We start from the raw sequence: 22,554 nt of genomic DNA on the forward strand, positions 1-22,554 counted from the left end.
GGTGGATTTGTAATTAAAAGGGAGAGATATTGTGATGTATTGCCCTTCCTTGGGTTTTATGTGAGTGCCATGTGCGCATGCGTGACACACGGGACCAGCAATGGAACTGAGTGTTGTCAATAAAACCATCGTGATTAGTCTGATTGTTTGTACATCACAACATTACAGTACCAAACTGAAGTAAATCAAACTAAAATAAATAACAAAAATGCATTATAAGCAAACAGGCTTACATGGGGTGGGCTAGATGGACTCAGAAGCAAACTCAGGAAGGAAAAACTGGAAATTTGGAAGGAGCTGAGGGGTTGGGGGGTGTTGATGGGGGTGGAAATCTTGTCTTGAAGACCTGGAGGGAAGAATGAGATAGATGAGAATGAGGAAGTTGGTTCCACAGGAGGGAAGAAAGAGGAACGAATGAGTGGAGGTGAGCAGCGATCCTGGATTTTTGGGTTTCACTAGAAGGGGGTTGATGGTGCCTCCTGCAGAAGGTTTAAAAAGCAAACAAGAGTTCAGTTTTGGATTTTTATTTTCCTTTATATTCCCTTTGAAGGATAATGAAGAACAACAACCAAAGCCAACCCCCTCGTTTCCCTCAATTCAACCACTGGCTCTCCAAATTACGAACTCCATCCGAGATATACAAGAAAGCATCGATTTCTTTACATTGGAATAATTAATCATCAAAATCACGACAATTATGCAGGCAACCATCCATAAAATAAATATTGGGGTGCACGGAACATGCATTTCAGCATTCGTGGTTCTTTTTGTGAACAAATCTGGAATCTGACTGCTTATATGGTCTAATGTACAAATACCTTGCAAGCTCTTTACAACTTTTGTTTCCAAGATGTACAAAACTGAAGTTCGTGCTCATTTTGGAGCTTGGCGTATAACGTACAAACATTGTTTTGCCGAAGAATCTTCAAAGCTCCAGCTTATTATTCCCAATCCCACTCGGATAAAAAAAAAAAAATTTTCATTTTTTTTTTAACCATCTTCAAACAAAAGTCAACTTACAAACAACTTTGTCAATGTAACAATTCAGGATACAAATCGATCAAGCACAGAGCGTTTCTTGAGGTCACCAACAGGCTTCGCTCCCTTGCCGACGACGCCAAGCCTTTTTGCCACCACACTCTCGTCTCCCATTTGCGGCTTGGCTCCCAATTCCAAACGTTTTGAAGCAGCAGTCACCGACTTCTTAATCTCTATCCTTTGCCTGGCTCCTCGGATGAGCTGCTTCCTGCGCTGCCGCGAGCTCGCGGAATCCCGTCCCTTCATTCGGTGCCGTAGCTCGATCTTGGGTGCGGCTTCCTCGACTTTGCCGCTCTCCTGGGCCCGTTGCTGCACAGTGGCCGTATCAAGGCGATTCAATTGGTGGGGGTCCAGCGAGATAAGATCCGATGGGATCTTTTCCAGCAGTGCCTTGACCTCCCACTCTTGTCTTTGCTTCTTACTCTGGTATGGATTAACTTCAAGAGCATCAAAATTTGGTTCTCCTGCTCCCGGCACAAGCAAGCTCGAGAAGCCTGCCGAATGTCCCACTCCAAGAATGTCTTCGAACGGACAGAAATGAAGCGAGGAAGCAGCAGCAGACAGGTAATGCGAAAGGTACGGGTCACCAAATTTACCGCTCGACAGCGGCTGATACACCTTGATGTTTCTGCCCGAGGCAATGGCCAACAAACCACGCTGACTGAACTCCAAATGCCCAACACCTCCAAGGATCCCGATGGAGTTCAGTGGAGAGAGAGAACGCAGGTCCCACAGAATAACCTTGCCCTCACCACCTGCTGTAACCATATACTCCCCTCCAGAGGACACGGCAACGGACCGCACCGGACCACGGTGACACAACATGCTGACAAGTGGCTCTTGACAACTGGGTGCCCACATTCTCACGACACCATTGTGAGTACCGACAGACACGATGGCATTCTGTGGGTTCAGGGCCATGGCCGAGGGGCGTCCAATGCGCATGGGGATGTTGGCAACCTCGGTACCGACGGATACGTCCAGGTAATGCAGGAAAGAGCGCGAGTTGACGCTCGCAAGGAGAAAGTGATGCGGCAGGAAGCGAAGATGCAAAGCGTCGTGGACGCGCTTCACGCAGTGCACCTCGATCCCCTGCGAGTCGTACACACTGAGCCAGCGACCCGCGGCCGCGAACCAGCCCTCGGTGTGCAGCCACGATATCGCGCGAACGTTCCCCCCGGCGTGGAACTCGCACGCCAGCTTGTGGCTCCGCCAGGCGATCGCCGCCACGTGTCCGCCGCGACCGCCCAGCAGCAAGCTGCGGCCATTGGCCGAGTAACGCGCAGAGTACGGGCCAAAGTGCGGCAACGAAAGGTCGAACCTCTTGGCGGCGCTCGCGACGTCCACCGAATCCTTGAGGTCTTCCTGGTGGAGCCTGGCGGTTTCCTCTCCGTCGTCCGCCTCCACGAAGCCCGGCTCGTTGGCAGCGAACGCCGTGTGACGGGCCGCTTGCTCCGCTGCCTTCTCCCGGGTCTTTTCCTGCAGTTTGAGCCGGCTGCGCTCGGTGTCGCCGCGAACCCCGTCCATGGGCTTCGTGGGCCCGCGCCGGTGCTTCTCGACCATGGCCTCCGGGGGTCGCGAGGCGCCGACGAACGGGTCATGTCGATCCTCACCACGAATCCACTGACGGACGAGTTGCTTCTTCTGGAAGCCTCCGCTCTTCGTTTTCTTCTCTTTGGCTCCTCCACTCGTTTTTGCACCACTCAAACTACGTGCTGCTTTTGATTTTTTCGTCTTTTTGGCTTTTCTCCGCTTCGAGACACCGGTCGCCACCATGATGATGCTTCCCCACGGCCACGTGTTGGCCGATTCGGGAAATGACGTTTAACAACATCCGCTGTTACGTATTTATATTATGTTGTGTTTCAGTGACTCTTGGCATTCTTCGTATTATGTATTGTAATCCATGAACCTTCGTCTGGGTTATTTAGGTTTTGTGTTCGTGACGTCATTATCTAGCGACGAAAAGGAAAAGCGGTAAAATTACAGCACGAGCGAAACGACACACTGAGAGTACGTCACGCAGTCAGTTCCTTCCGAGTTCTTCAATCACCTCTTTATTCCTTTTTTTTTTTTGATGAATCCGAATGTGTTTGAACCACAAATGCTATTTCGTCTCTTGTTCTTTAACGGGCACACTTATTCCCACGTTCTTGTGGAGTTGGTCGTGGTAAGTTTATGGCCCAAGTCTTTCATGAACCGGCTGGCCAGGCCTGACGTTCAACCTTGGTTGGAGCAAGAATTTGTTCATGGTGCCGGCGATAACTCGCCTTACTTTTTGCGTAGGACACTATCGCCCTGCCCCCATCGGGGCAAACGCGTTTCTGGGAGGGGGGAGGAGGAGGAGGAGGAGGAGGAGGGGGACGGGGTGGGGGGAGGAGGAGGGGGACGGGGTGGGGGAGGAGGAGGAGGAGGGGGACGGGGTGGGGAGGAGGAGGAGGAGGAGGGGGACTGGGTGGGGGGGGAGGAGGAGGAGGAGGGGGACTGGGTGGGGGAGGAGGAGGAGGGGGACTGGGTGGGGGAGGAGGAGGAGGGGGACTGGGTGGGGGAGGAGGAGGAGGAGGGTGACTGGGTGGGGGGGAGGAGGAGGGGGACTGGGTGGGGGGAGGAGGAGGAGGAGGAGGGGACTGGGTGGGGGAGGAGGCGGAGGGGACTGGGTGGGGGAGGAGGCGGAGGGGGACTGGGTGGGGGAGGAGGAGGAGGGGGACTGGGTGGGGGGAGGAGGAGGAGGGGGACGGGGTGGGGGAGGAGGAGGAGGGGGACTGGGTGGGGGGAGGAGGAGGAGGAGGAGGGGGACTGGGTGGGGGGGGAGGAGGAGGAGGAGGAGGGGACTGGGTGGGGGGAGGGAGGAGGAGGGGGACTGGGTGGGGAGGAGGAGGAGGGGGACTGGGTGGGGGGAGGAGGAGGAGGGGGACTGGGTGGGGGGAGGAGGAGGAGGAGGAGGAGGGGGAGGAGGAGGGGACTGGGTGGGGGGGAGGAGGGGGACGGGGTGGGGGGGAGGAGGAGGAGGAGGGGGACGGGGTGGGGGGAGGAGGAGGAGGAGGAGGAGAGGGGATGGGGTGGGGGGAGGAGGAGGAGGAGGGACGGGGTGGGGGGGAGGAGGAGGAGGAGGGGGGACGGGGTGGGGGGGGAGGAGGAGGAGGAGGGGGACGGGGTGGGGGGAGGAGGAGGAGGAGGAGGGGGACGGGGTGGGGGAGGAGGAGGAGGAGGGGGACGGGGTGGGGGAGGAGGAGGAGAGGGACGGGGTGGGGGGAGGAGGAGGAAGGGGGACGGGGTGGGGAGGAGGAGGAGGAGGAGGAAGGAAGGGAGGAAGGGGTGGGGGGGAGGAGGGAGAAGGGGTGGGGGGAGGAGGAGGAGGGGGACGGGGTGGGGGGAGGAGGAGGAGGAGAGGGACGGGGTGGGGGGAGGAGGAGGAGGAGGAGGAGGGGGGAGGGGTGGGGGAGGAGGAGGAGGAGGACGGTGGGGGGGAGGAGGAGGAGGAGGGGGACGGGGTGGGGGGAGGAGGAGGAGGGGGACGGGGGGGAGAGGGAGGAGGAGGAGAGGAGGGGACGGGGTGGGGGGGAGGAGGAGGAGGAGGAGGGGAGGAGGAGGGGACTGGGTGGGGGGAGGAGGAGGAGGAGGGGGACGGGGTGGGGGGAAGGAGGAGGAGGAGGGGGACGGGGTGGGGGGAGGAGGAGGAGGGGACGGGGTGGGGGAGGAGGAGGAGGAGGGGGACGGGGTGGGGGAGGAGGAGGAGGAGGGACGGGGTGGGGGGAGGAGGAGGAGGGGGACGGGGTGGGGGGGAGGAGGAGGAGGAGGAGAGAGGGACGGGGTGGGGAGGAGGAGGAGGAGGGAGGACGGTGGGGGAGGAGGAGGAGGAGGAAGGAGAGGGACGGGGTGGGGGAGGAGGAGGAGGAGGGGGACGGGGTGGGGGAGGAGGAGGAGGGGGACGGGGTGGGGGGAGGAGGAGGAGGGGGACGGGGTGGGGGAGGAGGAGGAGGAGGGGGACTGGGTGGGGGGAGGAGGAGGAGGAGGGGGACTGGGTGGGGAGGAGGAGGAGGAGGGGGACGGGGTGGGGGGGGAGGAGGAGGAGGAGGGGGACGGGGTGGGGGGAGGAGGAGGAGGAGGAGGAGGAGGGGGTGGGGGGAGGAGGAGGAGGAGGGGGACGGGGTGGGGGGAGGAGGAGGAGGGGGACGGGGTGGGGGGAGGAGGAGGAGGGGACGGGGTGGGGGAGGAGGAGGAGGAGGGGGACGGGGTGGGGGGAGGAGGAGGAGGGGGACGGGGTGGGGGAGGAGGAGGAGGAGGGGGACTGGGTGGGGGGAGGAGGAGGAGGAGGAGGGGGACGGGGTGGGGGGAGGAGGGGGAGGAGGAGGAGGAGGGGGACGGGGTGGGGGAGGAGGAGGAGGAGGAGGAGGAGGGGGAGGTGGGGGGAGGAGGAGGAGGGGACGGGGTGGGGAGGAGGAGGAGGAGGGGGACTGGGTGGGGGGAGGAGGAGGAGGAGGGGGACTGGGTGGGGAGGAGGAGGAGGGGGACGGGGTGGGGGAGGGGTGGAGGAGGAGGAGGAGGGGACGGGGTGGGGGAGGAGGAGGAGGAGGGGACGGGGTGGGGAGGAGGAGGAGGAGGAGGAGGACTGGGTGGGGGGAGGAGGAGAGGACGGGGGGAGGAGGAGGAGGAGGAGGAGGGGGACGGGGTGGGGGGAGGAGGAGGAGGAGGAGGGGGACGGGGTGGGGGGAGGAGGAGGAGGAGGGACGGGTGGGGGAGGAGGGGGGAGGAGGAGGAGGAGGAGGAGGGGGACGGGGTGGGGGGAGGAGGAGGAGGAGGAGGGGGACGGGGTGGGGGAGGAGGAGGAGGAAGGAGGAGGGGACGGGGTGGGGGGAGGAGGAGGAGGAGGAGGAGGGGGACGGGGTGGGGGAGGAGGAGGAGGAGGGGGACTGGGTGGGGGGGGAGGAGGAGGAGGAGGAGGGGACTGGGTGGGGGGGAGGAGGAGGAGGAGGAGGAGGGGACTGGGTGGGGGAGGAGGAGGAGGAGGAGGAGGAGGACGGGGTGGGGGAGGAGGAGGAGGAGGGGGACTGGGTGGGGGGAGGAGGAGGAGGAGGAGGAGGGGGACTGGGTGGGGGAGGAGGAGGAGGGGGACGGGGTGGGGGGAGGAGGAGGAGGGGGACTGGGTGGGGGGGAGGAGGAGGAGGAGGGGGACGGGGTGGGGGGAGGAGGAGGAGGAGGGGGACGGGGTGGGGGGAGGAGGAGGAGGAGGGGGACGGGGTGGGGGGAGGAGGAGGAGGAGGGAGGGACGGGGTGGGGAGGAGGAGGAGGAGGAGGGGACAGGGTGGGGGAGGAGGAGGAGGAGGGGACGGGGTGGGGGGGAGGAGGAGGAGGAGGAGGGGACGGGGTGGGGGGAGGAGGAGGGGGGATGGGGTGGGGGGAGGAGGAGGAGGAGGAGGGGGACGGGTGGGGGGGAGGAGGAGGAGGAGGGGGACGGGGTGGGGGGAGGAAGGAGGAGGGGGGACGGGGTGGGGGAGGAGGAGGAGGGGGGACGGGGTGGGGGGAGGAGGGGGACGGGGTGGGGGGAGGGAGGAGGGAGGAGGGGGACGGGGTGGGGAGGAGGAGGAGGAGGGGACGGGGTGGGGGAGGAGGAGGAGGGGACGGGGTGGGGGGAGGAGGAGGAGGAGGGGGACGGGGTGGGGGAGGAGGAGGAGGAGGGGACGGGTGGGGGAGGAGGAGGAGGAGGGACGGGGTGGGGGGAGGAGGAGGAGGAGGGGGACGGGGTGGGGGGAGGAGGAGGAGGGACGGGGTGGGGGGGAGGGAGGAGGAGGGGGACGGGGTGGGGGGGAGAGGAGGAGGAGGGGGACGGGGTGGGGAGAGGAGGAGGAGGGGACGGGGTGGGGGGAGGAGGAGGAGGGGACGGGGTGGGGAGGAGGAGGAGGAGGGGGACGGGGTGGGGGAGGAGGAGGAGGAGGGGGACGGGGTGGGGAGGAGGAGGAGGGAGGGACGGGGTGGGGGGAGGAGGAGGAGGAGGGGGACGGGGTGGGGAGGAGGAGGAGGGGGGACGGGGTGGGGGGAGGAGGAGGAGGAGGGGACGGGGTGGGGGGGAGGGAGGAGGAGGAGGGGGACGGGGTGGGAGGAGGAGGAGGAGGGGACGGGGTGGGGGGAGGAGGAGGAGGGGGACGGGGTGGGGGGAGGAGGGGAGGGGTGGAGGAGGAGGAGGAGGAGGAGGAGGAGGAGGAGGGGATGGGGTGGGGGGAGGAGGAGGAGGAGGAGGAGGGGACGGGGTGGGGGGAGGAGGAGGAGGAGGAGGAGGAGGAGGAGGAGGAGGAGGAGGGGGGACGGGGTGGGGGGAGGAGGAGGAGGAGGAGGACGGGGTGGGGGAGGAGGAGGGACGGGGTGGGGGAGGAGGAGGAGGAGGGGACGGGGTGGAGGAGGAGGAGGGGGACGGGGGGTGGGGGAGGAGGAGGAGGAGGGGACGGGGGTGGGGGAGGAGGAGGAGGGGGACGGGGTGGGGGGAGGAGGAGGAGGAGGAGGAGGGGACGGGGTGGGGGGAAGGGAGGAGGAGGAGGAGGAGGGGACGGGGTGGGGAGGAGGAGGAGGAGGAGGAGGAGGAGGGGGACGGGGTGGGGGAGGAGGAGGAGGAGGAGGAGGGGACGGGGTGGGGGAGGAGGAGGAGGAGGGACGGGGTGGGGAGGAGGAGGGGGACGGGGTGGGGGAGGAGGAGAAGGAGGAGGAGGGGGACGGGGTGGGGAGGAGGAGGAGGAGGAGGAGGAGGGGGACGGGGTGGGGGAGGAGGAGGAGGAGGAGGAGGGGGACGGGGTGGGGGGAGGAGGAGGAGGAGGGGACGGGGTGGGGGAGGAGGAGGAGGAGGAGGAGGAGGGGACGGGGTGGGGGAGGAGGAGGAGGAGGGGGACGGGGTGGGGGGAGGAGGAGGAGGGGGACGGGGTGGGGGAGGAGGAGGAGGAGGGGACGGGGTGGTGGGGGAGGAGGAGGGGGATGGGGTGGGGGAGGAGGAGGAGGAGGAGGAGGGGGACGGGCTGGGGGGAGGAGGAGGAGGGGGACGGGGTGGGGAGGAGGAGGAGGAGGGGGACGGGGTGGGGGGGGGAGGAGGAGGAGGAGGGGACGGGGTGGGGGGAGGAGGAGGAGGAGGGGACGGGGTGGGGGGAGGAGGAGGAGGAGGGGGACGGGGTGGGGGAGGAGGAGGAGGGGGACGGGGTGGGGGGGAGGAGGAGGAGGGGAACGGGGTGGGGGGCAAATTCCTTCTCCTTCAGTAGTTTTCTCTTCCGTCCACGCAGTGGGGCACGTATGTGTGTGTGTGTGTGTGTGTGTGTATACGTGTGTGTGTGTGTGTGTGTGTGTGTGTGTGTGTGTGTGTGTGTGTGTGTGTGTGTGTGTGTGTGTGTGTGTGTGTGTGTGTGTGTGTGTGTGTGTGTGTGTGTGTGTGTGTGTGTGTGTGTGTGTATGTACGTGTGTGTACGTGTGTGTGTACGTGTGTGTGTGTACATGTGTGTATGTGCGTGTGTGTGTGTACGTGTGTGTGTGTGTACGTGTGTGTGTATATGTACGTGTGTGTGTGTGAGTCACTGAGAGGTGGTTGGTTGAGAGGGGGGAGGGTTGTGATACAATCACCCGACGTGTAATGTGTAAGTCCAGATGAAGTTTCAGATTTTTCGGATAAGGATTTCAATTCAACCAATTAGGGGTTGAATAACACTTCAACGATGACGTCATCGTTATCACCCTGCATTCCGCATTGGGAGTTGACGACATATCCCAAGTTTCAATTTTTTTCCCCCCTTTTAATCCTATGTCCAGCATACCACGTGACCCATACTCAGAGTTAGCAATAAAATATTATCCAAGGGGAGTCCCTCCGACGTTTAAAGTTTTGCATCGATCAGACAAGCGATTACAGAGAAAACCATTTTTAAAGTGAAAATATAAAGACACAGACACAAAGAGAGACACACACAGACAGGGGTATTGGCATAGTCTCACATCCCTTTCGAGGCGGGACTAAAAAGGAGGTCGTAGAATAGAGTGAGGCCACCAACCTGACTGCAATGACAAAGTGATCGGCCCATCGACTCAGCTTTATCTGGGGAGATTCCAATGATCCTGAAGGACTTGGTTTTCACAGCGTCAAGCTGATCAAAGTGTGAGGCCAAGGCGCCAGCCCAGAGGAAAGAGTGCTCCTTCTCGCTGTGGATGAAGGCCTACCCAGAGGAGAGTGCTCCTTCGAGCTGTGGATGAAGGCCTACCCAGAGGAGAGTGCTCCTTCTCGCGATGGATGAAGGCCTACCCAGAGGAGAGTGCTCCTTCGAGCTGTGGATGAAGGCCTACCCAGAGGAGAGTGCTCCTTCGAGCTGTGGATGAAGGCCTACCCAGAGGAGAGTGCTCCTTCTCGCTGTGGATGAAGGCCTACCCAGAGGAGAGTGCTCCTTCTCGCTGTGGATGAAGGCCTACCCAGAGGAGAGTGCTCCTTCGAGCTGTGGATGAAGGCCTACCCAGAGGAGAGTGCTCCTTCTCGCGATGGATGAAGGCCTACCCAGAGGAGAGTGCTCCTTCAAGCTGTGGATGAAGGCCTACCCAGAGGAGAGTGCTCCTTCGAGCTGTGGATGAAGGCCTACCCAGAGGAGAGTGCTCCTTCGAGCTGTGGATGAAGGCCTACCCAGAGGAGAGTGCTCCTTCGAGCTGTGGATGAAGGCTTCGTAGGGAAACAAAAGTACAGTCGGTGTCTACCTTGTTGGCAGATGTCTAAACCTAAACACAGACGACACATTTATAATGTAGAAAGGCAAATGAATCACAACAATGTGCAGGGGGGGGGGGGATGAAATTAAACTCCAGTAATAGACATGGCCAAAAATTCATTTCAGGTATTTTGTTTATTTTTCTTTTCCAATGTCAAGAGTCACAGGGCAGCTGATCTGCAAACAGATGGTGTAGCCTGGGAAAACATGCAGGCAGATACATGGCAGGAGCTCAGGCAAGTATCAAAGATAGCCAGCCTCGGCACTGCAGGCAGCATGGACGGTAGTGGACGCCAACAGATGTGTGTCAGGTGGGGGGACTCCCTGGCAGGAATGCATGTGCACCCATGGAACAAAGGTTCTAATCATCATTTTACCCAATTTGGTACACACTCCGATAAGGGAAAATAGGAACTGCCTATTCTGCCTCTATCTACCCCCCCCAACCCAAACCCCATTCCCCCACTATGCCTCTGCAGGGTTGGCGTCCCTGGCCAATGGCCTTGCTATCTACCTTCACTGGATCTCTGGGCCTTCTGGTTACCTCTTGCTCTTGTTGCTCAACCCCTGCTGTCATTACCTGCCTTTTACCATTCCAGTACCTTGACCTATCATCAATATCACCCTTGGTCTTACTTTTCCCCCAAACCCATTTAATTCTCATCTTTTTCCTTACTTGAAACTCATGTCTGTCTCATCCCACTATCCTCATTGTTACTATTTTCATCACTAAAACTGTTCCTGTCCACATTTCCTTCTCTGCTTCTAAAATTCCTTATTTCTCCAACCTTACCATGTCACTGCTACTGTTGCTTCTGCTACTGCTGCATCTTCTGCTACCGCAGCTTCTGCTACTGCGGCTTTTTCTGCTGCTGCGGATTCTTCTGCTACTGCACCTTCAGCTGCTCCAACTTCTTCTGCTGCGGATTCTCCTGCTATCGTGACTTCTGATACTGCGGCTGCTCCTGCTACTGCGACTTCTCCTGTGACTGCGGCTTCTCCTGCTATTGTGATTTTTGCTGTCGTGACTTATGCTACTGTGGCTTCTGCAACTGCTGCTTCTTCTGCTACTGCAGCTTCAGCTACTGCGGCTTCTTCTGCAACTGCGGCTTCTTCTGCTACCATGTCTTCTTCTGCTACAATCGCTTCAGCTACTCTCACTTCTTGTGCTGCTGCGGATTCTCCTGCTACTGCGGCTTCTCCTGCTATCGTGACTTCTGCTACTGTGGCTTCTCCTGCTACTGTGGCTTCTCCTGCTACGGTGGCTTCTCCTGCTACTGTGGCTTCTCCTGCTACTGTGGCTTCTCCTGCTACTGTGGCTTCTCCTGCTACTGTGGCTTCTCCTGCTACTGCGGCTTCTCCTGCTACTGTGGCTTCTCCTGCTACTGCGGCTTCTCCTGCTACTGCGGCTTCTCCTGCTACTGCGGCTTCTCCTGCTACTGCGGCTTCTCCTGCTACTGCGGCTTCTCCTGCTACTGCGGCTTCTCCTGCTACTGCGGCTTCTCCTGCTACTGCGGCTTCTCCTGCTACTGCGGCTTCTCCTGCTACTGCGGCTTCTCCTGCTACTGCGGCTTCTCCTGCTACTGCGGCTTCTCCTGCTACTGCGGCTTCTCCTGCTACTGTGGCTTCTGCTACTGTGGCTTCTCCTGCTACTGTGGCTTCTCCTGCTACTGTGGCTTCTCCTGCTACTGTGGCTTCTCCTGCTACTGTGGCTTCTCCTGCTACTGTGGCTTCTTCTGCTACTGCGGCTTCTCCTGCTATTATGATTTCTGCTACTGTGGCTTCTCCTGCTACTGCGGCTTCTCCTGCTACTGCGGCTTCTCCTGCTACTGCGGCTTCTCCTGCTACTGTGGCTTCTCCTGCTACTGTGGCTTCTCCTGCTACTGTGGCTTCTCCTGCTACTGTGGCTTCTCCTGCTACTGCGGCTTCTCCTGCTACTGTGGCTTCTCCTGCTACTGCGGCTTCTCCTGCTACTGTGGCTTCTCCTGCTACTGCGGCTTCTCCTGCTACTGCGGCTTCTCCTGCTACTGCGGCTTCTCCTGCTACTGTGGCTTCTCCTGCTACTGAGGCTTCTCCTGCTACTGTGGCTTCTCCTGCTACTGTGGCTTCTCCTGCTACTGTGGCTTCTCCTGCTACTGCGGCTTCTCCTGCTACTGCGGCTTCTCCTGCTACTGCGGCTTCTCCTGCTACTGCGGCTTCTCCTGCTTCTGCGGCTTCTCCTGCTACTGCGGCTTCTCCTGCTACTGCGGCTTCTCCTGCTACTGCGGCTTCTCCTGCTACTGCGGCTTCTCCTGCTACTGCGGCTTCTCCTGCTACTGTGGCTTCTCCTGCTACTGTGGCTTCTGCTACTGTGGCTTCTCCTGCTACTGTGGCTTCTCCTGCTACTGTGGCTTCTCCTGCTACTGTGGCTTCTCCTGCTACTGCGGCTTCTCCTGCTATTATGATTTCTGCTACTGTGGCTTCTCCTGCTACTGCGGCTTCTCCTGCTACTGCGGCTTCTCCTGCTACTGTGGCTTCTCCTGCTACTGTGGCTTCTCCTGCTACTGTGGCTTCTCCTGCTACTGCGGCTTCTGCTACTGCGGCTTCTCCTGCTACTGCGGCTTCTCCTGCTACTGCGGCTTCTCCTGCTATTGCGGCTTCTCCTGCTACTGCGGCTTCTCCTGCTACTGCGGCTTCTCCTGCTACTGCGGCTTCTCCTGCTACTGCGGCTTCTCCTGCTACTGCGGCTTCTCCTGCTACTGCGGCTTCTCCTGCTACTGCGGCTTCTCCTGCTACTGTGGCTTCTGCTACTGTGGCTTCTCCTGCTACTGTGGCTTCTGCTACTGTGGCTTCTCCTGCTACTGTGGCTTCTGCTACTGTGGCTTCTCCTGCTACTGTGGCTTCTCCTGCTACTGTGGCTTCTCCTGCTACTGTGGCTTCTCCTGCTACTGTGGCTTCTCCTGCTACTGCGGCTTCTCCTGCTATTATGATTTCTGCTACTGTGGCTTCTCCTGCTACTGCGGCTTCTCCTGCTACTGCGGCTTCTCCTGCTACTGCGGCTTCTCCTGCTACTGCGGCTTCTCCTGCTACTGCGGCTTCTCCTGCTACTGTGGCTTCTCCTGCTACTGTGGCTTCTCCTGCTACTGTGGCTTCTCCTGCTACTGTGGCTTCTCCTGCTACTGTGGCTTCTCCTGCTACTGCGGCTTCTCCTGCTACTGTGGCTTCTCCTGCTACTGTGGCTTCTCCTGCTACTGTGGCTTCTCCTGCTACTGCGGCTTCTCCTGCTACTGTGGCTTCTGCTACTGTGGCTTCTCCTGCTACTGTGGCTTCTGCTACTGTGGCTTCTCCTGCTACTGTGGCTTCTCCTGCTACTGTGGCTTCTCCTGCTACTGTGGCTTCTCCTGCTACTGTGGCTTCTCCTGCTACTGCGGCTTCTCCTGCTATTATGATTTCTGCTACTGTGGCTTCTCCTGCTACTGCGGCTTCTCCTGCTACTGCGGCTTCTCCTGCTACTGCGGCTTCTCCTGCTACTGCGGCTTCTCCTGCTACTGCGGCTTCTCCTGCTACTGTGGCTTCTCCTGCTACTGTGGCTTCTCCTGCTACTGTGGCTTCTCCTGCTACTGTGGCTTCTCCTGCTACTGTGGCTTCTCCTGCTATTGTGATTTCTGCTGCTGTGGCTTCTGCCACTGCAGCTTCCTCTACGACTGCACTGACTTCTGCTACAGTGGCTTATCCTGCTACTGCAGCTTCTCCTGCTATTGTGATTTCCGCGATCGTGACTTATGCTACTGTGGCTTCTGCGACTGCAGCTTCCTCTACTACTGCAGTGACTTCTGCTACTGTGGCTTCTCCTGGTACTGTGACTCTTGTTCCAGTAACAGGTACCCAAGCTGTTTTATCTTTTGATTGCTGTGATATAAAAAATTTCAGTCTTCAACTTTCTTGAAGAGTGCATTCATGATGACCTCTGGGCAGCTATAGCATCTCACCAGTGGGGAAGTAATGTGCCCCTTGGTAGGTTAAGGTTTTTTTTTAATTTTTTTGCTGAACATCTTTTTTGAGGCACTTCACATCATCTTCTCTTGAGGACATGCAATGTGGGCAATGCTGTCTATATCTATCAGAAAGATCCACAATGATGGTTCTGAGCAGAATAGTAGAACAAGAACAGCCCATATCCTTGCCAACGATGAGCTCACCCTGGGTACTCAGGAAACCAAAATCCTGCTGCAAGCGAAATATCCAGCCAGACACAACGAAGTGCTCTTTGCAGTACCATTTAGCCAAGCCATCTCTCTGATTCCAAGCTCTGTATGTTTTGCCAATGTCCATGAGCAAGTGCAGTTTAGGTGGTAGGCCTCAGGATGGAGGTTTAAGCACTTGCCACCATTTCACAAAGACCCAATCATGGCATTCTCCATACAGTTGCAAACTGTGGTGTAATGCCACCTTCTTCCAGGTGCGTGCACCTTCCCATTCATGCTCTGTCTCGTGGGATAACAGTTGTCTCATCTGCGTTGGACCGTTAGTGTTCCCATCTGAACCCTGTGTTGGGATAAAGTGAACCGGGTTAATATCCCATTTTCCAAATATATGTTGGCCATCTTGCGGCACCTGACCACTAAGGCATTTTATGGTCGGAGGAGGAGGAGGTTTAGCACCGAGTACGAAACCCCTCAAAAGCTTGAGCTGTCCGTTAAAGATGGTGTAGAATCTCCTGGTCTGGTATAACTGGTAAACAATGTCCTCCAAGAATCAGATGCTTTGCTAATAAGGATGGATATTTGGAACCGCCTTCAAAGGGGGGGCACGCAAGACAGATGACTCAGCGGTGTTGTAATTGTCTTGCAGCTGTCCAGCCCACAGGTTTGATTGCTGGTCTCACCACAGAATGTCATTTTGGTGCTTTGCAGGCAGAACATTGCATTAATCAGCAAACTGTTTAGCCAAACAATTTTTGACTCCCAGAAAAATCCTCTTTATCAGTTTTGTGAAGACTCCACCCGATGCCATTACATCCTTCACCCTCCAGATAGCAAGGCAACAGCCTCTTGCCTCTCTGTAGACCCTGTTAGAATCACGAGCTGGTCAAACACTTGGATTATGTCTTTAAATCCAAACAAATCTCACACTCTCACTCTGAAAGAACTCTGCCGTGTCTGTGATTTGATTCATGGATCCTTGGGAGGAACGTAGTTGCTTGTGTCTCCCAGCAGGGGCCGCAGCAGGTTGAGGAACTCGTTCATCATCTTTGAAGGTCATCAGTCATCTTGAACGGTGCGATTCACCACCAAGAGCTTGTTGTTTTACAGATCTTCACTGCTCAAGTTCGATGTCTTCACTGATGTAACAGTGCACACTGGTCTCTGTCTCTGTCTCTCTCTCTGACTACACCTTGAATTGGATGTACCTGACAAGATAAAAATGGAAAAAAGTCAAACACATAATGCCAATAATAAGTTTATTGAGGACATTAAAAGCTCCGTGAAAATTAATGCTTTCATTGAGAATGAGAGAGAAAATGTATTTTATAAAAACAAAAAAAACCAGACCTGCATCGGCCGGGAATCGAACCCGGGCCTCCCGCGTGGCAGGCGAGAATTCTACCACTGAACCACCGATGCAATACAAGGATATATTCTTGAAAGTAACTCAAATAAAACTTCGCTTACAGGAATATTAGGGGGGGTGGAAGGAAGAAGGGGAGAGGAGTGAGAGTGAGTGAGAGGGGGGAGGTGGGAGAGAGGGGGGATAGGGGTGGGAGAGAGGGGGGATAGGGGTGGGAGAGAGGGGGATAGGGGTGGGTGGAAGAGAGAGGGGGGATAGGGGTGGGTGGAAGAGAGAGGGGGGATAGGGGTGGGATTGGGGCGTGTGGCAGAAGAGGGAGTGGGGAGTGAAGGGAGGGATAGGAGGAGAAGGGGTTTCTAGCAGATGTGATGCCCAGGTGAACGTTCATCCAAGAGATGGCACACACGTTGATGAATCACCCTGCCTTTGCAACACCGAAATGACAGTTTATAGCTGAGTCGGGATACGAACCTAGGCGAGATAGCTCAGAGTGAACATGCGGATTTCTCGGCTAACCTGCCATGATCTGGTGATTCACTGTTTTATGAAAACTGAATTGATCTGACCAGCAGTTCCAACTGCAAAACATAAATAAACAAGTGGTGCCAGGCACAAGTCCCGCCCATTTAAGGCATAAAGTTATTTTGGGGATCAAATTTAAATTTGATATATCCTTAACCCTGACCTTCACTATAGGATTTTTTTTTTTTTTTGTATACCTTGGTCGAGGCTCGTATGAGAGCTAACACACAACTCACAGCAAGGAGGCATGAGACAAGAGGGGCGGGAGTGGAAGGGACAAAACATTGGGGAACAGACACAGGTGAACTGTGGAAGGGAGAGGGATGGGGATGGGACGGGAACATGGCGAAGAGAAGATGGACATTTCAGGGACTTTCAGGAAGGAAAGATAAGATAAGAGGTGGTGGTGAACAGCTGTTTTGAAAGCCTGGAGGGAAGAATGGGAAAGAATAGAGTGAGGAAGTTTATTCCAAAGGCGGGAAAAAAGAGGAATGAAAGAGTGAAGATGAGCAGTGATTCGTGATTTTGGTAGTTTTACCAGAAGGGGGTTGTTGGCGGACCTTGAGCGCCCTATGGAAATGTGGTGGGGACAAATCGCAGAGAGAGCAGGGGGGGCAAGGCTGGAGAGGAGTCGGTAGAAGACAGAAAGACCACCGACCAACCTGCGGTGATTGAGTGAGAGGCCCAAAGACTCAGCTTCATTGCGGGAGATGCCGATGATCTTAAATGCCCTGGTTTCGACAGCGTGAAGACGAGAAAGGTGGGAGGCAGGAGCACCAGCCCAGAGGGGAGAGCAGTACTCCATCAGGCAATGGACAAAAGCTTTGTAAGTGGTCAGGAGCTCAAGAGGGCCGAGGAAGGACTTAGCACGACGGAGGATTCCCAGTCGGCGACTGGCTTTTGAGGCGAGGTTGGAAATGTGACTTTCCCAGGAAAGGTCATGGCAAATAGTGAGACCTAGAAGCTTGAAAGAAAAGACTTCTTCCAGAGGATTGTTGAGAAAACTGTTGAGGATTGTTAGGATATTAAGTCACAAATAGAATAAGGTTCACTATAAGCTTACTTTGAAGTAAATTGGATCATTTTTGACGAAGTTATGAGCAAAAAACTATTTTCACCTTTTCATGACCTGACCTTGACCTTTGACCTAATTTGACCCAAAAGTTAATGGGGACGTCCGAGGTTCATTACCCACCTGTGGATACAATTTGACAGTGTTTGAGCCAGCCGTTTTCCCGTAAAGTTGTATTTTCGTAACCATGTTTTAGTTTTAATGGAAAAATTGTAATTCTGAACGATGACCATGACCCCCAAAACTTCGGACCCGACCGATCTTCACAAATATGCATTTTTCACTGTAGGAATGGGTAGGATTATAAGTGACAAATAGAATAAGGTTCACTATAAGCTTAGTTTGAAGTAAATCAGATCATTTTTGACGAAGTTATGAGCGAAAAACGATTTTGATCTTTTTGTGACCTTGACCTTGATCTTGACCTTTGATCCAATTGGACCCAAAAGTTAATGGGGTCGTCCAAGGTTCATTGCCCAGCTGTGGATTAAATTTGATAGTGTTTGCTAAAGCAGTTTTGCCATAAAGCTGCCAACAGACAGACAAACAAACAGACAAACAAGCAGACAAACAAGCCGGTAGGCGACGAGGGATTCGCTCGGATCGAAGCGCTGGATACGATGCTGTTCATTCTGACTGATCCACTGATGAAGATTCATTGCCAAGACGTATTGGTTCACATACAATTGTTCCTCTGCCTGGCAAGATTTTTCCTATTGCGTATTTTGCCAACTGGCACTCCTCATAAAAAATGACGGTAAATAGACACCCTATTTTTGAAGGACTACCATTTGAAAAATAATCCGTTTGCTGGTTTGTGCTGTGGAGCCTCATGTAGCACGCGCACGCACACACGCACACACACACGCACGGAAAACACGATAACCTTCTCTCAATGCTCTTGTTTGACCATACCTCCTGAACCACACAATATTTTTCATAAGCCACGCCCACTTTCCTACGCCACTCCCACATTAAATAATAAATAATTGGAGGTGGTGTGTGGGTCGTGGAATTGTTTTCGGTAAATAAATAAATAATTGGAGGTGGTGTGTGGGTTGTGGAATCGTTTTCGGTAAATAAATAAATAATTGGAGGTGGTGTGTGGGTGTGGAATCGTTTTTGGTAAATAAATAAATAATTGGAGGTGGGGTGTGGGTTGTGGAATCGTTTTCGGTAAATAAATAAATAATTGGAGGTGGTGTGTGGGTCGTGGAATCGTTTTTGGTAAAGAAATAAATAATTGGAGGTGGTGTTTTGGTGCGGAATCGTTTTCGGTAAATAAATAAATAATTGGAGGTGGTGTGTGGGTGGTGGAATTGTTTTCTGTAAATAAATAAATAATTAAAGGTGGTGTGTGGATCGTGGAATCGTTTTCGGGAAATAAATAAATAATTGGAGGTGGTGTGTGGGTCGTGGAATCGTTTTCGGGAAATAAATAAATAATTGGAGGTGGTGTGTGGGTCGTGGAATTGTTTTCTGTAAATAAATAAATAATTGGAGGTGGTGTGTGGGTCGTGGAATTGTTTTCTGTAAATAAATAAATAATTAAAGGTGGTGTGTGGATCGGGGAATCGTTTTTGGAAAATAAATAAACATTATATTATTAGAAATCCACAAGGACAGAAATGCCGGTGATTCCATTTATTTTGGATCCTTTTCACGTTGGTCAATAACGTTTGGATCGAGAAGAGATCGAAGGTGGAACGACAGTGTAGTTCTTTACAAACACTGTATACACACCTTAAATGAGGGTAAATAGACACCCGATTTTTGAAGGACTACCACTTGAAAAATAAAAACTCAATCAAAAATCGGCTCGAGTAAAATTTTCTAAATATCTCGAAGTGTTTAATTCCGAAGTCTCGTTTCTCTACATTCAAAACTGAAGGACAAGTATTGAAAATACTGTACGCGATTTTTCGGCCGCGACACAGCAACGGGTGGTTGCTTGGCAACGAAATTCAAACGCGCACATTCCCAGTATATATTCCACCTCTTGGCAAAGTTTCATCGAAATCGGTTCGCTGGTTCGTGCTGTGGAGCCTCGCGTTGCAGACACACATACACACAACACAGACAGACAGCCGGAAAACCCGACAATAAGGGGTATCTCATATATAGCGAATCCAACAAACAAACCCGATTACAATATCCCGCTCCCTCCCTCCGGGGGCCGGATAATAAGGATAATAGTAAAAGTAGAAAAATGTTCATTCGGCCAATTGGCACATTCCTTGACACTCTTTCCTCTCCTCGACCTCCGGAGAGTTGTGTGGTGGAGGATAGCGTGAGAGAAGGGAAGGGAAGGTGGCATGAGAGGGGGGAGAATAAGGGAAGGGAAGCCCCCCCCCACCACACAGTCACCCTCCCCCACACAGTCCTCCTCCCCCACACAGTCCTCCCCACAGTCTCCCTCCCCCACCATAATTCCTCCCCACAGTCCCCCCTCCCCCACACAGTCCTCCCCACAGTCCCCCTCCCCCACCATAATTCCTCCCCACAGTCCCCCCCTCACACAGTCCTCCCCACAGTCCCCTCCCCCACCATAATTCCTCCCCACAGTCCCCCCCCCACACAGTCCTCCCCGCACCCCCCCACACACAGTCCTCCCCGCACCCCCCCCAACACAGTCCTCCCCACATCCCCCCACACAGTCCTCCCCGCATCCCCCCCCACACAGTCCTCCCCGCATCCCCCGCCCCCACACAGAGTTCTCCCTGCATTACTCCAACCTCCTATACTAAACGTGCACATGCAGCGGTGATTTAGTGAACCTTTCACTTGCACACATGCACGGATTTCCCCACACCTGCGCTGCACGGTAGCACGTCCTGCGTGGCTTCAAGGCTTCCGCACTGCAGAAGTACATGGTTCGCGAGACGGTCATGTAACCTCTTCAACAGCGCCACGCACCACGGGCCCCCAAGTTCGAGTTCAGATCGCGCCGCGAAACCTGCGCACTGCACTCACGTAACCAAGAACAGACACGCACACATCCCACGGAGAGTCATTTGTTCCCATTTCTTCCATGTCCATGTGTGCCGTCTACATACCTCTTCACTTGCAGAAACTACCAACTACAGTATAAATATATTAAAGTAACGATTAGAATATTTATTTTAATATTTTGTAATGAAAGCACGCACAAAATGGTGTAAAGCACAAAAAAAACAAAGCCTGTTCACTTGCAGCAACAACAAAACATTATCCTTGCTTGCAGAAACTAGCGACTATTAGTATATTGGTGGAACTATAATAGTATACTTTATTAATATTTTGTAATGTTAGCAAATCGTCCAAAACGGAAACAACAAACTGCATATGTAATTGCTGAAACAAAGGACCCCTGTGGACTGTGACATCATGGATTGCAAAAGAAGGTTATGAAGCACAGCGTTTCACTCAATGAAGTTACACTTCCTGCACATTCCATAATTTGTTCATGACTCAATATAATCGTCCGAACAGTGGAAAAAGTTGTTTTATGCTTTACTTGAATAAATACACTAAGTAATAAAAATTGCTAATTTGTTAAAATTTTCCGATTTCATTCCAGATTTCGATACCTATTTTGTTCACCGGATCCGATTCTCAAATCCGACATAATATTTTGATTATATACTTTAATTAGTCCGTGAGAGTATATCGTGTTTCCAAAATGAGGCATGCTTGAATCAGCCGAACAAAATTGCGGCTGAAAACTCCAGCAAGCACAGAAGGCTGACCACTGACCTCATATGAACTGGACTGGAAGCTCAACGCTAATTGGCCCATCTACCTTGAAGCAAGTGGAAGTCATCTGCCACCATCTTCACACCATCAAAGTCACGATCGTTTTTACTTGTGACGTTGACGTTTTTTGTGCAGACGACTTCGATTAGCAGAATTTTAAAAGGTTTTTGGGGGTTCATTTCTCTGTGGTTTCAAAACCTCCCCTTGATGTGGCAAAATGTGGACATGTGTGGCTTTTGGATGTACAACTCGGGACGATCGCAACCACAGACAGCAAGGGATAACTTTCTACCTGTCAGTTTTCAAGTTCAACTTTCGACTTTTGAACAGTCTGAGTGTTTGTCGTACCGATCAAATTGTTACAAATTCAACGAATAATTATTGACGCAAAAATTGACGCAATGGTCGATGATATATCACAATTTCTGTCTACATATGCGGTTATAATTTAGGTTAGAAGACATGTGTTGTATCTATCACTATATTCTGTCACAAAATGAGCAAAACTCAACTCCTAAGTTCTGACAATTGAGGTACAAGTAAGTTAGATATACCTTTGTTTTTGTCTCCCCATTAGGCTCTTCAAAAATAATAGATTGATCGACATTTCATATTATGCTGTGGGCAATGAACAACTTACGTCATAACATATTTGACAGACCAGTTGATGTAAATTGATGTAAATGATATTGTTGCGAATTCGCGCCCGCCGGCGTGCGAGCGGCCACGTAACTCGAATCGCGGCACGTCGCCCACCGGACGGACAATTCCGTCGTGACCCTCTCGGACTAACGCCGGGAACTAGTCACGGGTGGGCCTTTCGGCCTCACCACGATCGTGCCAATCGGCCCCCCGCGTGGGATAGGGTTGTTCGCCAAATTCGACCTACCTAAGTACCCACACGGAGGGTAGACCGGGCGATCGCACCTCGCCGCAGGTCGACTTCGGACACAGGCCACTTTAAGCAACCCGTTCCGTACTATCGGGATAACCGAGCGGTGTTATCGTCAACCTCGACGGTTCCGATTAATTATTGGATGTATTTAGCCCACGACCAACCCTTTACGTGAAGTAAGATGGAGATTCAATTAAAGAAAAGACGAAGCGAAACGGGAAAAACAGTTCAACATAAGGCACATTTATTCCACGGCAAACGGAAAGCACACATATACAATTACAACAATTATGCACCAAAAGCAAATGTAAAAGTAACACAACAATTACGCACAAAAAGCAAATGCAACAAAAGAGACACAATGCAGATCTACTACCGACTACGCGAGCACACGGCAACACTTACACAGTTTTACTTTACAGACGGCGCCGGCAACACATATACTCCAAAGCAAAAGAAAAAGAGCCACCCCCTACGACAAGGGGGGCAGACGGGCCTGGGGCCGAGACCGCGTGGAGCCTACCCGTCTTGTGATGAGCCGCAAAATGGCGGCGGTGCCCCGACTCCACGCTCCTCCGCGGGCCTCGCTGGCACTGCTTGGAATGGGGTGGGAACGGGGCCCCCCCTTTTCGCACTATCTCAGCGCGGGAGGGGGGAAACAGGGGGGGGGGGTTGTTGATGCTCTGGGGAAAGAGGATAGCTGGCTTGCTTGGGTCCCGCGAAGAGCGACTCCACTGCGCCCTCGACCGCGTTCCCGGCTTCTCTCTGCAGCTCCCCGACAGACTCCGAACCCCGACAGACCGACTCTGCTCCAGACCCGTCTTGGCTGCTGCTGCCACACTTCGCTGCCGCCACAAATCGCCCGAGCCCGAAACAGAAACTCTCTCCAACTCGAGCCCGAAACAGAAAACTCTTCTCTGCCGCTGCCGCTGCCACACCTCTCCAACTCGCCCGAGCCCGAAACAGAAAACTCTTCCCCAACTCGAGCCCGAAACAGAAACTCTTCTCTCACTCGAGCCCGGAACAGAAAC

The 22,554-nt window shown here is 54.8% G+C and overlaps 1 protein-coding gene and 1 non-coding gene across 2 annotated transcripts; both read right to left on the reverse strand.

Annotated features, from left to right (window-relative positions):
- Positions 1 to 508: 508 nt before the first annotated feature.
- On the reverse strand, positions 509 to 2,862 carry WDR46 (WD repeat domain 46). The gene has a single exon (XM_085861176.1). The coding sequence runs from the start codon at positions 2,812 to 2,814 to the stop codon at positions 1,045 to 1,047; it is 1,770 nt and encodes a 589-aa protein (XP_085717302.1). The 5' UTR covers positions 2,815 to 2,862; the 3' UTR covers positions 509 to 1,044.
- A 12,422-nt stretch (positions 2,863 to 15,284) lies between these two features.
- On the reverse strand, positions 15,285 to 15,355 carry TRNAG-GCC (transfer RNA glycine (anticodon GCC)). Its single transcript has one exon. It is a non-coding gene; the product is annotated as a tRNA-Gly (tRNA).
- Between the last annotated feature and the right edge of the window lie 7,199 nt (positions 15,356 to 22,554).

Source organism: Eptatretus burgeri, chromosome 17 (genome assembly GCF_056783735.1).
Source record: "Eptatretus burgeri isolate ZD-2024b chromosome 17, Ebu_testis_v1, whole genome shotgun sequence".
Classification (NCBI taxonomy): Eukaryota; Metazoa; Chordata; class Myxini; order Myxiniformes; family Myxinidae; genus Eptatretus; species Eptatretus burgeri.